At 47.4% G+C, this 15,360-nt stretch overlaps 1 protein-coding gene across 2 annotated transcripts in view; it reads left to right on the top strand.

Annotated features, from left to right (window-relative positions):
- The window catches only part of ABL1 (ABL proto-oncogene 1, non-receptor tyrosine kinase), a 124,896-nt gene that overhangs the window by 97,912 nt on the left and 11,624 nt on the right, over positions 1–15,360 (top strand). For both annotated transcript variants that reach the window (XM_057720952.1, XM_057720953.1), the window contains exons 4-6: positions 6,776–7,048; positions 14,227–14,311; positions 14,955–15,132. In XM_057720952.1, coding sequence (XP_057576935.1) covers positions 6,776–7,048; positions 14,227–14,311; positions 14,955–15,132 — 536 coding nt within the window. The remainder of the gene's footprint in view (positions 1–6,775; positions 7,049–14,226; positions 14,312–14,954; positions 15,133–15,360) is intronic.

Here is a 15,360-nt window from a genome sequence, read left to right as displayed (position 1 = left end):
AGGCGTCATCCCACTAGCCTTGTTAAAGACCCTCTGCTGAGGACCAATTGTGTGATATTACAAGTCCACAGGCAGATGTGGGTCTCTAATTGTCCTGCTGGAGTTTGATTGTTAGCCATTTCATAAGATACACGGACTGTCTGTTGGGTTTTGAACATACTTCTTACATTAAGACTCTTCCTTTTTTAAGAAGTCTCTTACTATGATAGTGATTTATCTTCAGTGAGGAAAATTCACACAACACAAGGTTATTTTTAAAGTGAAAGACCACCTTAATAGCACCTCCCGAAAACAAGTCTGGTACATGGCCTTCTTTCTGTAGGTAAAATCACATTTATGTGTGTGTGTATGATATATATATATACACAGTTTTTAAACAAAAATGGGATCACATTATACCCATATATTTCCAAACCCGAATTGTAGTTTTGTAAAGGAGTTGATATATATGGTTTTGTGATCATCATATAAACAGTCGTTAAGAGTCGGTGAAGGGAAGGGAGAAATTAACATTTACTGGGTTCCTGCTGTTTGCTGGGGCATTTTTCAGTCTTCATCTCTTTTAAACCTCACCTTAGTCCTCAGGGCAGATACTGCTTTTAGCTGCATTTTTACATTAAGGAAATGAAGGCTTAGGGGGATAAAATTTCTTGCTGGAGATCACATAGTGCATAATTGATGGAACTAGGCTCAGATTTCACTATCTGCTCCACTGCACCACGCTGTCATTGGGGTGTAGATAGGTGGGGTGTCGGGATGGGTCCAGATGGTGTATGTATTTTTTAATAATATGTAATGCATGCACATGGTTTAAAAAAAAAATGAATTGCCATGAAACATAATTCCATCTCCTAATTCAGTTCCCCTGCCCAGAGGCAACCACTGTGACCAGTTTCTTCCAGAGTTCCCCAGTGTATGTGTGTTTATATTTTTTAAAAAACATAAATGATGCATGATCTACACTGTTCTGCATCCTGCTTTTCCCACCTAATAATATATTTTGGAGACTGCTTTGTGGCAGCACATCGAGAGCAGCCTCGTTTTTACTAATGACTGCCGCGCGTGGGCGAACCTTCATTTATTTAAGCAGTCCCCTACTGGCCAACTTCTAGGTTGTTTCCATGCTTTTGCAGTTATGAATAATGCTGTTATGAGGTGGATTTCAAACCTTTTAAAAAAATCTCAACCCACTGTAAAAAGAAAAGTTTTACATCACCACCCAGTACACACACTGGTAACAGAAGGTTCACGAAACCCTGCTTACTCTTACTGTATGTAGTGCACGCTGATGTTTTGTATACCATTCTGTTCTGGTTCATTTAAAAAAAAATTCTGGTCATAATCTACTAAATTTATTTCATAGACCCACTAGTGGGTCATGACCGGCATTTTGAAAATGCATTGCATGTACTTCTTATATACAGGCCAAGCATACAGTCCAAGATAAGTTTCTAGAACTGATTGAAGGTTATGTATATTTAAAACTTGTGTAGATATTGCTAGATTACTTTCTTTAGAAACTGTACAGATGTGCTTTCTCACCAGCAATGTTGTGAGAGTGTTTCCCCTTCCCCTCATCAGCAGTGTCTTCTCAGACTTGTAGAAACAGCTCTGTCACTGCTGGGTAAAGATGGAATCTCATTTATGTTTAATCTACCTGTGCTTCCTGTGCCATTTACTAAATTCATCTTTTCCTATGTATTTGAAACATACCAAATCTACGTATGTATTTAAGTCTGCTCTCTTGCATTGGTCTGTCCATATGCTGATACCAGATTTTTAATTGTTATGGCTTTATAATACGTTTTAACATCTGCTGGGGCTAGCCCCCTCTTCTTTTTTCCTTTTTTTTGGGGGGGGGTGCGGGGCGTGCCGCACAGTGACGTGCAGCATCCTAGTTCACCGACTGGGGATTGAACCTGTGCCCCCTGCAGTAGAAATGCTCAGTCCTAACCACTGGACCACCAGGGGAGTCCCTAGTCCCCATTTCTTAATCTTACTAGCATTTTCATGGCTATCCTTACACATTTATTTGTACCATAGAGATGCACAATACATTTCTTTTCTCAGTGTTCTTATCTGTTTTTTCCACGTCTCAGAGTCTTCTGGCCAAATCCTTATTGCCAATATCTGATCGTTTTCGTCGTTGCACATGTCTTTACACCAGCGCTGTAGTCTGTACAACAGATAGCATAGTCTGCTGTTGACGTGTGACCAGAGATCGGCCTCATCAGCATGCTTTTCAGGACCCTGTTCTCATCCCAGATATGGAACTAGGTCCTTTCATTCTGCGGGATGTAGTCCAGGGTGCTGGGCTCTTGGAAACGTTGACTTCAGACCACAAGGGTGCCTTTTTAGTGAATTAGAACACCAGAGTGCACCACCCGTGAGGGAGGTGATTTCCTGGAGCTGACAGCTTGCTTCCCATCTGTGCTGTTTATCCAGGGCAAGCCGTGCTGTATCACGGTAATCAGTTGAGGTTTGTATTGAACAGGATAATGGTTTCTTTTCCCTGGAGTTGTTTAATCAGCATCCTTGGAACAGATGCAGGCAGGCATGATCGAGTTTGACAACTCATTAGCTGGGGGTTGGTCTAAAATATTGTTAAAAGGGGGAGAGGAAGGCCTACGTGGATACCTGATTTGCAGAATTTGAGAGTCATCTGCCAAAGAAGCCGAGCCCTCTGTCTAAAAGCTGGTGTGCGCCAGGTGGGTTCCTTTCATTCTAGGTGGAGCACAAGGAACCACTGGATCAGGCAGTATCCGCTACTGGGCAGCTCCTCAGAGGGTCCTGGGCATCTTGCCCTCCTCCCTCCCTCCCTTCAGCTGTCCGAGCACCAGGAGACTTCTCAGCCCACGGGGTCATCAAGCCAGACTCGAGGGGCTCTGTTGGATGGGATCGTGTTCCTGGAATGAGTGGAACAGTGTCAGAATGGGGGGAGGCATTACAGCGGCGCCTGGGACAGTGTGGCTCGTCATTGAAAAAGCTGCTCACATAGCAGAGCTGTGGTGCAATCCTTTTGGATTTCAAAGGGGAAAATTTAAAGTTTGGTGGGAGGAATAGGCTAGGGTTGAATAAGTTTAATTCTTATTTTCAAATTAGCTAATTTTTAGAAAACAACTGAATTTAGAAGATTCTTCTCTAAGGCCCCAAAGGATTGCTTTCTGCCTCCACCCTCTTGGCTCTGGTTTACCTCCCTCCCCGTGTTCCAGAGCTTTCAGCAGCCGTTGTGGCTGGTCAGTCAGCCTGGGGCCACCAGCTCAGGGCCCAGAGCCTGGGACACTGGGAGTTTCAGGCTAGACTCTTGAAATGGCCTTACCAAACTGAGCCACTGCTGTTTCCTGGGTGTCCTGAGAGTCTTAACAGTCAGTCTTCAGACACCTTGGGATTTGGTTTTCATTCTTGATGCTTTCTTAAAGTTTGGAATCCTCTGCCGACGTAGTGGAATTAAAGACATTTTCCTCCCCCATTGCCCGCCCCCAGTCACTCGTCACTTGTTCTGCTTCTGTGTGTCTATATCTTATTTACTTGGGTGGGGTGCCGCTGCCAAGCCCCACATTCCTTATAGCCCTTCATAGAGTCTTTCCTTTCCTTCCCTTTTTTCAAAGAGATGCCCCATTGTCATTTATTTTCATGGTCTCCTAAAGTGACAGGTTCGGGTTGACAGGAGTAGAATTTGGGCATCAGCTTTAGCAGAGGTGGCAGGACACTCAGCAGGTGCAGGCATCCTGGTGAGAAGCCTGCTAAACCGTAGCTATCCTTCCCTTGTCGAGGAGACTGGGAGCGTGATTATTAAGTACTGCTTAATTATTAAGTACTGCCTTCCTGCTGGTATATGAGTAGCTTGGGGATTGATGGGAGGTCACTTCCTGGCCTTGCAGCCTGTAAATAATACGTCCAAGGTGGGACTCCAGGGTCTGAGGCAGCCAAAGCTTACACAAGTCCGATAAGCCTGTGAGTCTGGCTGTCAGGAGGAAAGCTGTTTCTGGTGAGTTTCTTCGACAAGCCCTATCTCTCGGGTCCCTGCGTGATTAGGAAGAGGCGCAGCCCTGGCCAAGCACCCAGAGTATTTACGTTAACTGGGTGCACAGCATAGTGACCTGCCATTCATAACACTGCCTTCACTTTCTTCTGTGAACATGCCGTGGACCCCTGTTGAAGACTACCCAGTTCTCCAGCAAAATGCTGCTCACAAACGAGCACTAGTCAGGAGGCCGCCAGACTTGACTGTTGGAAGATGGCTGTGCCGTGCATTTGAGGGAGAGTCGTTTTAATATTTAATAAGTGTCGGTATGTAAATTTTATGTTGAAAAATGAACTAAGTCTTGAGGTCTGTAAATTTAATTATTGAAAAGGATAAAGTTTGCCCATTCAGTGAAACCTTCCATAACTCTGAAATCTCTAACAAAGGAGCCTGAGAGGGAATCAGCTGAGACCAAGAACAAATTCTGCATAAACCAGGGCTTCGGGGAGCCATTAGCATTCTGTGCGACTGAGTGAACTTGATCTTCGGGTGGGGGGGTGCTCCTTTCAAGCTGACAGGGAGAAATGGGTAACGAGCCTCGCTCCCAGGCGACCTGCCCCAGGAGCCCAGCGCGCGAAACAGGCTCCTTTGCCTGTACTGTGCCAGCGATTTCCAAGGTGGGAGGGGTGCTCCACTTCCAGGGGGTGCCTTCCCGGAATGGCTTTTCTCTCCTCTCATCCCTCCTTGGTAGGAAAAGTGCCCACCAGCTGAGTAGCCGGAGAGAAGAGGGTTTGGAGCACTTGCAGCCTGTAGTGAAGCAGTTGGACAACTGACAGGCTTTTCCAGAGAGGGGCGAGGATTAGGATCTCCCCGCGTCCCCCACTCCATCATCTTTGTGACCTGCATGTGCATTGGTGACGAACACTGACAAGAATGCCATGTCGTCAGTGTGCGGGCATTAAGCTGAGGGCAGGTTCAGCGGTGCCCACCTCTGCCCCACCCGCTGCGCACGTTCAGGGGCCTGAGTGTGACTCACGGCCTCTTGCTAGAGCAGTTCACTTAGAGGTTTCTCCTCGATGCTCTCAGGTATAGAAGTGGGACCTCCTGGTGGGCTGCATCCTCCCCCTGAAAGGTCCTGCCATTCAGAGGCACCATATTCCAGAGGTACAAGTTCCCCAGGGCTGCAGAATCTTTCAGGACAATTCTTGGGTTGCTCAGATTTTTGTTTTAGTAGGATTGCTGCAAAAAGATTGTAAAGTATAAACCTCTAAGCCAAAGTTTGCTGTTGGCTTGCCTGATTTTAAAAATTTATTTATGTCATCTCCCCAAGCAGAAAAAGAAAGAAAGAAAAATCTCCTGTTAAGGACTCCTGTTTACCCTCTTGAGAGTTATAGATGGTTCAAATTGTATACTTGTTGTTATTTCCTTCTTTTAAATTATTTTTATTATCTAACATTACAAACATGCAGAAAGCAATGGAGCCCACCTATCATCACCAGCAGCCGAGGCCTTGGCCCTGCCGAGTGTGTTTCAGGCTTTTTCTTCCTGTTTCTTTTTTTAAGTAGTAAGATATCACAGCTACAACTGACTGATGCTGTTCTTTTTTGTGCCTCTTGCCTCAGACATCATCACCACTGTCCCAAATCTGTATGTCTCCTTCCCACATCTTTTGCAGTTTGGTAAAGTCTTATGAACACCTAGTCGTGATTTTAAGTATCCTTTCCACCTTCAGCGATCGTTGGCTGCCCTTAGTAAGCCAACAAATTCAGTTATGTGCCTGGAGTCCAGGTGTTCTATGTGAATTTTAATGTGAATTGGATTTGGTGAGGAAATATCCCCTCACAACATCACTGAACCAAACAAAAAAAAAAGGAGGAGAAAGATAGCTGTCACCATCCACGCTGTTGCTCTCGCCAGCCTGTGCCTTTGCCTCCCCCTCTTCGCAGCATCCAGTCGAGAATGCCACAGGGAGGGGCTCCCTGCACGGGCTCTCACCCGCTGTAGCCTTCAGTTAGAGACTCACGTGCCCTCGTGTCTCGTATCCCTTCTCCTGACTGCCCTGCGCTGGACGAGGCTGTGCGGCCTCTGTTCCGGGAGAGCACTGGCAGGGCCATCCCACGTGGGCATCCTGCTGGGGTTTGCAGGTCTTGGCCTCTGATGCTTCTTACTCAGCCCACATATAGGGAGTAGGAATGAGGAGGAGATGTATGTTTTATTTAGTGATTTTCACCTCTGATCACTGTTCTAGATAGTTATATAATTAGAGGTTTTAGGTAATAAGCATCTAATTATTAAAAATTATTTTCTTTTTCAATCAGCAAATACTTAGCAAGTTCTACTCTTCATTAATTTAATCAACAACATTTATTGAGTGCCTCTTATGTGCTCATTTCTTGTTCTGGACATTGGGGTTACAGGATAAAAGCAGACAGCTTAGCAGCCTAGGGCTCTGTTCTCATGAAGCTGGAGGTAGACAGTAATCAGACAGATAAACAGGGAGTAAGTACACTGCAGAGAAGTAAGACAGGTGATATGAAGACTAACTAGTGCCAGTGATGACTCTGCATTGGGACTACTTCGTGGACATTGACATGGGGCTCAGAATGGTTACAGAGAACCAGGCATGTGCAGATCAGGCAGGTGGAGGATTTTGCGGAGAAACACGAGTGATTTTCTGAACACGTGGACGTGTGTGGAGAGGCGTTCATCTGAGGTTCTGCCGTGCTGTACGATGAGGCTCAGCAGAGCTGGCCTCCTGAGCTGGTCAAGTTGGCGTCGCTCTGTGGCTGAAGGCTGTCCCTGTCTCCTCAGCTCTACGTCTCCTCAGAGAGCCGCTTCAGCACTTTGGCCGAGCTGGTTCACCACCACTCAACGGTGGCCGACGGGCTCATCACCACTCTCCACTACCCGGCCCCCAAGCGCAACAAGCCCACCGTCTACGGCGTGTCCCCCAACTACGACAAGTGGGAGATGGAGCGCACGGACATCACCATGAAGCACAAGCTGGGAGGAGGCCAGTACGGGGAGGTGTACGAAGGCGTGTGGAAGAAGTACAGCCTGACGGTGGCTGTGAAGACCTTGAAGGTAAGCCCGGGACCACCCAGCCGGCCGGCCAGTGAGCGCCTCGTTGCTGGAGGTGGCCTGTTGCCTGCTGGGCGCAGTGCCGCCGCCTGTGCACACAGCTCGGGGCCGGCTGCTTTCTGTGTACGGTTGACCCATTCTCTTAGTCTCAGTGTGTTTCCACGTACGCAGAGAGCTGAGAAGTGCTGTGGTTTTTTGGTGTAAAAAGATTAGTTATTTGGAGGAGTTTTCTCACTCTGTGACAAGGTTGTTTTAAAGCTGTGGGTTTCCGCTCTGTTTGTGTGGTGTTTGGATCACTTCCTATTGAGTTAAGAGAAGGTGGGGGCGCGGATCTGCGAGTTCCGTAGGAGACGTAACCAAAATGTGTTTGACTCTTCTGTGGATTTTTGCTGGTAGATTTGAGAGACAAACGCGTTGGGTTTTTCTAGCAGAATCCAATTCTCTATATCATGTGTCCAGACTTCTGGAAATACACCAGGAAGGCAGTAAGGAAACATGGGAGCTTCTTACTAACTCAGACACTGTCTATTCTGTATCACTAATTATGACTTTCACTCTCAACCAACGCCTCGTGTTTGTAGTTTCCAGGTGGTTGTTAGGATGCCAAGGGAAGGAAGTTTTAATTTGCAGGCCTCCGCCTCCTTCAAAATGTGACCCATGTTTTTAGCTATGGCAAGAGTGTCCCCTAGTGTTGACCCGTGTGGTTTTCACTTGTTTTAAATGAACTCCAATTACGTTGACCTGTGCACAGAATTTGAGAGAGGGATCCCCGTTTTGCAGCTGTTAAGAAGCGGAACTGAAACACCTACCACTAGGAAAAACAAACCCGAGTGTGTGCGTGCTTATTGAAGGTCGGTCAGGGCACACAGCCAGAGCGCCCACCTTTTTGGGACTCAGTCACTTCCTTAATGGCCTCACTCAGAGGCACAGTAAAATGGAAATTGTGATTTCTGGTTGATATGAAATGACTTTAGAGAAAAGATTGCATTCTTTAGTCCCAGGAACCAAGGGTGGCTTCCTGGCTTTTGTATTGACTGTGTCCCCTTAGCTTGGTCCTTGGGGCAGGGCTGACACTTGAGGGGAGTGGGGAGTGGTAGTGGCATGGGTATTTTGAGGCCTTTAAACTTAATAAGCATTTATCAAATTTCTCACTTTTATTTGCTAGACCTTGAGCTTAACACTGGGATTGTGAAAATGAAATGGAGAGAGTTCTTCACCTCAGGCTAGTCTAAGTAGTTAGAATTGTCTAGTTGGTAGTAGATAGTCTAGTTAGTAGGAGAAGTGGGCAGGTATGACAGTAATTGCAGTGCAGGGTGACATGGGCTGCGCTAGAGACACAGGCTCAGAGCCTTGGCACCACACGGGGGTGCAAGGAGGGACGGGTGAGCTCCGCTCGGCAAGGAGAAAGCAGGACAGGAGTCATGAGCTGGCCCGGAGGGGAGGAGCAGGAGTTGGCCAAGAGAATGGGGCCAGGAGAGGGAGGCAGAGGGCAGAGAGGGCTCTCCAAGTCACAGAGGCCTTGAACCCAGCTGAGGAGCTGGGATGCTGTGGGGTGCCTTGAAGGGCTTGATACACAGGAGTGAGGTGGTTGGATTCGCTCTTCTCGGGGACGCCTTTGTTGGCAAGCCCTCGAATTAACTGAACAACTATTGCCCCACCTCCCAGAGGCCGGGCCAGGGCAGGGGGAGGTGTGTGCTCCAGTGTCCAGCACACGGCCAAAGACCAGGCCCAGGGAAACGGTGCCTTGACCAGCTTGCAGAACTATTAAAGGCCCAGGCGCCACCCACACATTTGCCAGGATTTGCCAAAACAAGAGAGTAAAAGCACAAAATACACTAGATTACAAACCAGGCAAGGCTTGTTTGAAAACTTTAAAAAGAGATTGAGTTGCACCTGCGGAAACCGTAGCCCAGCAGCTGATGCTGTGCCGTTATTTTCTGAACAACTGAAGATTCTAGAGGAGGGACCCCCTGGAGCTTGGCGGTGGGTTTTTTTATACTAGTACATCAGAATTATCTGGAAGTGGGTGCCTTCTAGAATATACTTCTCTAATGATGTGTTAGTAAGCTTTTTATTATACTTTTAATGATTTTCCCTAAGAGCCTTATTAACTTATGATCCCACTGTTTGTAAAAAAAAAAAATTACAGGGTATAGTTGCATAGATTTCTGTGAATAGTCACTCCAAGTGGTAGCTACTTAGGGAAAAAGGAATATGTCATTTTCTACAGGTATATTAACCCAAAATAAGGCACCGAGCAACTGCTAAATAAATTATCCCTCCTTCCACCCCACCCTACGCAAAAAACACCTGTACAGTATGTTTCCCACTTAGCAAATAAGGTTAGTATCAACATTTGGGGCGTTCATCTCCACTACAGACGCTGAGAGTCTGAGTGGGTTCTAAATAGCAGTGATGGCTAAACATGAACTGATTCTTACCAAGTGCCTGGCAGAGTCTGAGAGCCTTATGCTTTACATAGAACACCTCATTTAATCCTTCCAGCCGCCTTAAGAGAAGGCTGCTGATGTTACCACCATTTGAGGTTGAGAAAACTGAAGCAGAGAGAGGTTAAGTAACTGGCCTGGCATGAGTGACGTGGCTGGCAGTGACAGAGCCAGGATTTGAACCTCGGCATCCTGCTCCAAAGCCCAGGTTTTTTTTTTTTTAAATTGTTACTTAGGTTCTGATTCCTCATATGCTATGAAAAATACACATGTACCACAGATACGCATCTTAAAAGAAATCACCTCCCCCCACTCCCCCCCAACTTCCCTCACAGGCTGTAGCTACGTTCTGCCTTTCTCTTGAAGACTCCTTGGGAAATCCCTGCAGTTCGAGCCCAAGCTTTTGTTTGTTCAGCTGGTTCTCGTTAAGTCCCCCTTTGTGCTGCACCCCAACTGGCACAGGCGTTTGGAGTCTCAGTCTCCTCTCGCCTCCTTTTCTTGTGTGTTTGATAGTTCTGGCCCCTCAGCGGACAGAACCAGATCCTCCTCAACCAGCAGGGGGAGCAGGGCCCTGCTTCCAGCCACCGCTCCATATAGATCCGCTGGCAGCACTGGGCCCTGCCCCTTCAGGGCGAGAGGAAGACCGGAAGAGAGAAAAAGAGGGCACTAGGTTGACCCCTGTGGATGGGAAACTGGAATTACAGCAAAGGCCCCCTGGTGGGGACCTGCTGGTTTGAATTTTGACACTCTCCATCAGGTCGCAGGCTTAACAGCACCCATTTACTCTCTTTGCTAAAAACAGGATGTGCCTAAGAGAACCACCTGTCAAGTACAAAAAGCCTCAAGTTTCAGATGAGCTGTATTATAGTAAAAGTTTGTAAGTCAGTTTTCTTTCTGTTTAACAGTTGTATAAGTAATAGAATTTGGAAAAGTCTACTGTTAATATAATTGTGTTATTAAAATTGACTCAAAGCTAGCTGACAAATTTACTGTTAAAATAGCTGAAAAAAGTTAAAACTTAACATTGTACTCAATTCTTTACCTGTTTTTCCAATAGGTAATATATACACATAGTTTCCTCTATCCTTGATTTTGATGTCTTTCCAGAAATAGTCCACATGGGTGTATCTTTCTTAACCATATGGCAGTGTGCTGTAGACACTGCTCTGTACCTTCTACTGTTTACTTTGTGTATCTTGGCAGTTGTTCCTCGACAGTACACATAAGGTGGTCTTGTTTTTGTATGGATATGTTTTAATATTTTACCAGCCTTCAGTAGACATTTGTCTTCTTTCGACTACTTTGCTGTTACAAACAGTGCACAGGGATTCTCCTTGTTTGCACACATGGGAGAGTGTCCTGGGAGGTCAGCTCCTCAGAATAGAACTGCTGGATCAAAGCACTCGTATCAATTTGTACTCCACCACTGGGGTGGAGGGAGGGCCTGTTTTCCCTACCCTCACCGGCAGAGTATGTTCTGGTGTGGGTTTATGTTTGTTAGTTTTTCCTGTCAGGAAATTGGTTTTGCTTTAGAGCTCTCCCGGAATGAGCAGAGAAGGAAGGGCTCCAGGGCAGCATGGACACCGGCCAGTCGTATGCAGTGGCTCTGACTTCATGGGGGCGCTGGGCGCTGGAGAGAGAGGCTCCTGCCATGTTGCACTCGTTCTTGCAGTGGGTTCCCTCTGGCCGTGGAGCTAGATATGGCCGTAGTACTAGGGGACCAGAGTTGTGGGGGTTCCTTTGTGAGATTGTTTCTTGTGGACTTTTCGCTTGAGCTTCAAGTCCCCCACCTGGTTTGTGAACCATCCACCTTCCTCGGAACCTGCCCCGTCTCTCCAGCGTGCAGATCCTGGTGGAGCTGATAGGTTCAGGCTGGCACTTCACTGTGCTGGTAACCTTGCTCCCTCAACATTGGGTAAGAATGGAAATAGATATGGAAACTGATCTTAGAGACAAGCCCAGCGCTGTGGCCAGGGGTCCCTGCTGAGAGGGAGGCATGGAGAGCTCTAAAAGCTGTGCGGCACCCACGGGGCACTGAGCCGTGTTTAAAAATAGTGTTCTCTTTTATGCTGTAGAATTCCTGCTCTTGGGGATGAGGCCAACGAGCGAAAAGGATGAAGCTGGTTAGAAAATACCTGTGAGCTGCTGAGTCTGGAGAGAATGTATCTGTGAGAAAGACCAAAATACCAGTGTTAATTAAAGAACCAGTCTGTCTTCCATACAAGCTGTATGTTTAGTCTGCTTCTCAGGAAGAGAGTTCAGCTGTCTTAGCAATAATAAAAGCGAGTCCCACTGAGTGGGTGCTGACCATGTTCTGGGCGCTGCACTGGCACTCTGTGCAAGAGGCAGGCACTGCTGTTCTCTCCATTTGGTAGATGGGCAAACATGTTCAGAGATCATCTGTGATCTGTTATGTGGGTGACTTACCATGGTTACACAGCAGCAGAGCGTGGTCGATATAACTCACAGGCATCCTCTCAACCACTGTGCCCGCTGAAGTGCTCGTCCACATCTGGCCAGGGCAGTCGGTCCTCACAAAGAGAGGCCAGCTGACCAATCTCCCTCCTTGACAGACAAGACTGAGATTCACAGCTTTTACTCAGAGTGTTGCCTTTGCCCTAATCATTCAGAATTACTTTTATTTTACTATGTAAATGGAAGAATCCTCTTCCAAAACATGATGGAAATTTTTAAAATAAAAGTAAAGGAGTATAACAGGATAGCATCAGAGATGTTGCCAGTCTTACACAGCTACAAATGTACGATGCTGCTGGTAGTTTAAATTGAACCAGGTCTGATTCCAGCAGGGGGAGACACGTTCACACTGATTGTCGTGAAAGAAAAAAAAAACCAAGGAATTATTTATACTGTCCACATATCACATGTGTGTGTTCATGTGTGTGCGTGTGAGTGGATGAAGAGAGAAGGAAGAGGGACTCCTGTGAAAGGCATAGTGTTCCTTTTGCATGTCCTTGCCGCTCAAGACCTAGAACGTGGTTCTTGTAGAAAAGAGTCAGTAGCTGTAAGAGCAGTGTTATTTTGGAAATGATTTCACTGTGTGAGATTCGTTATGTGGTGCTTTAAGTCCAGAAATCTTCATTTGAGAGCTGCTGTTGGAGCATGTTGTTGGCTGAGCAAGATTCCTAAAGGCCCTGGTCCTTACGTGAGCAGCATTGAATCCCCTGGTTCGGGCAGGCACTTGGTCTCCAGCCATCGACGGTAGCATGTCACGCTGCTAGATCAGAGCACTCCATGCCAGAAACGGCATGGTCTGCGGAGCGTGTTCAGGAGCAGAGAGGACTCCGAAGAGTTAAACAGCCAGTGAGGTGGTGGCAGGGGTGTGTTCTTTGCCACCCGTGCAGCTTGACACAGAGGCTACCCAAGATGTTTAACTGACGTTAAGAGCAGCCCACCATTTTTAAAGGGCAGTAAACTGTGTCTGAGTTTCAGTCCCATCGAGCCCTGAGCTAAGTGACAGTGGGCTGACACACACCGCATTGGTCATGCTTTGCCTGTAAACGTGACTGACCAAAGCAGGACAGCACTCAGTAAAGGGTGACTCATCCTCTGGAAGTCTTCCCCACGTGCCAGGGTAGGAACCGGGCAGCCACAGTGAGTAGGACACTTTAGCTCTTTGTGTCTCGAAGGGGCAGGTACAATGTAAGTACAGCTCCACATTTAAAGTACAGTTGATAAAGCTTTCCTCTTGGGGAATCTAGTTTCTAAGAAGCTCTCTCCCTGTCTCCCATGCAGTCTTGCTCTTCAGACAGACTCAGACTCCATGTTGAAGCTTGGAGGGTGAGGTCTTGCTTCCCTTGGTGGCCTTTATAGCAGCAGACTATAGCGTGTATCACCCACCTGCTTCTTGCTCTGATGGCCAGCGCAGAGGACAGTGCGTTAAGTCCGAAAGAGGTTTACCCCACGTAAGCCCACAGCCAGGCTGCTGATAACAGGGCCGACCATAGCACTCCATACTGATACGTGAGGAAATGCAGAAATGTTATCACATTTACTAATGTCATTGTCTCCTCTTAACATTTAAATACTGTGAACTTGCTGAAAGGTGATGTGTACTGATGGTACTTATGAATCGTTGTTAGGAGAGCTGCTAGTGAGGATTATTTTAGAACCTGAGTGATTGACCTGACAGGTAGTGGTGATTGCTTCATTAAGAGCCCCGTGAGACCGCATTCTTAAGAAGCCCAACATCCTCTCTTTCTGCCATGTCTTGAGGCGTCGTTCTTTGGTTGCTGTATGTCTTTTTGTGTCATCAAGGTCTCTTAAATCAAGCGCATTTCAGATTCCTCAAGTAATTTTCTTTATGTTAAGCATTTTGGGAGCCCTTGGAAACCAGCTGTTCTTAGGGAGGTGGTACCACGTTTGTGGTATTGCCAGTACACATCTCCCTTACTCCCCGTAAACTTCACAAGGTGATGGAAACAAATAGAGTCTGCATAGAGCCACCAGAGCAAGTCACCAGCACATTCAGCCGACCCCAGTGCAGTGCTTGGGGTGAGGATTCAGATGCTCAGCACCAAAGTGGAAGAGTCCTATGCCATTGGGGTGATGATCTGGCCACCTTGGAATCTGTCTGGAGCAGTGTCGCAGTTGGAACTGGTGGACCAGCATGACCGTTCGTTGAAGCTCCAGTGTGTGTTAACCATTCGAGTGGTACTTCCCCACTTAAACGCTTTCCTTGCTGAAATAAAGTCATCCTTTGTTTTTTTCCTGCAGGAGGACACTATGGAGGTGGAAGAGTTCCTGAAAGAGGCTGCAGTAATGAAAGAGATCAAGCACCCCAATTTAGTACAGTTACTTGGTGAGTGTGTAGACTCTGAAGAGAGGACCTTCTATTCTAATTAGACCCTCTGCGTGATACAGGTGCTGTTAGAGAAGAGACGGCTGGCTCGCTGCGTTAAGTTTTCTGATTTGTACATCTGTTCCCCACCAGCACCTAGGCCTTGGTAAAAGGAAGCCTGTGTGGGATGAGGGCGGGGGGGTGTCTATCCGGGCGCTCCGCAAGGGAGAGAGAATGTTATTACTTTAAATTGGTACCCAAAAGCGGTCAGATGCAAATCTCAGATTGACATCTGAGATCTGAGGATTTCAAGAGCTCCTTCACTGAAGTGATTCTGGATGTAGACATATCTTTGGCGGGGAGGGGGGCTGGGGAACTAACAGTGATTTAGTTTGATGTGGCCCGGCCTTTGCTTATGAACTCAGTGGCAGCCTCTTCCAATTGAAGTTCATTGGCTTGAGAGGAAGAAAAGAGGCGGCCTACGTCCCTCCCACAGGAACATAATCTCAACCCACAAGTGCACGGAACCATGTTAGAACTTGGGCCCAGGGTGTAGGGGCAGAGTCCGAATCTGTTTCAGAAGCCCTCTTCTTCAGGGCTATCTTTTGTGATACGTGTTCGGTTGGGAGCAGAGCGGCACACTGAAGCCTTGTCTTGTTGGCAGGGGTCTGCACCCGGGAGCCCCCATTCTATATAATCACTGAGTTCATGACCTATGGGAACCTGCTGGATTACCTGAGAGAATGTAACCGGCAGGAGGTGAACGCCGTGGTGCTGCTCTACATGGCCACTCAGATCTCATCAGCCATGGAGTACCTGGAGAAGAAAAACTTCATCCACAGGTAGGAGCCCGGCAAGGCCGCCCTCCACGCAGAGGGCGAGCGTGGGGCCTGAGCATCCTTCTACAAAAAGCCCCAGCCTACAAGGTCTTCTGGCTCAGCCTCTAACTTTAGTGCTGGCAACTCATCGGACCTTGGAGCAAAGGCAAACGCCAAGTTCCTGCCATCGCTGGCTTCGGGCGTGCGTCCAGGACTGAAGTCAGCCCAGCCTAGCCCCTGGACCAGTGGCGC

The sequence above is a fragment of the Hippopotamus amphibius genome, chromosome 2 (assembly GCF_030028045.1).
Source record: "Hippopotamus amphibius kiboko isolate mHipAmp2 chromosome 2, mHipAmp2.hap2, whole genome shotgun sequence".
In the NCBI taxonomy this organism is placed as follows: Eukaryota; Metazoa; Chordata; class Mammalia; order Artiodactyla; family Hippopotamidae; genus Hippopotamus; species Hippopotamus amphibius.
Note: the sequence above shows the minus strand (reverse complement) of the source record. Positions and strands in the feature narration are given on the sequence as shown.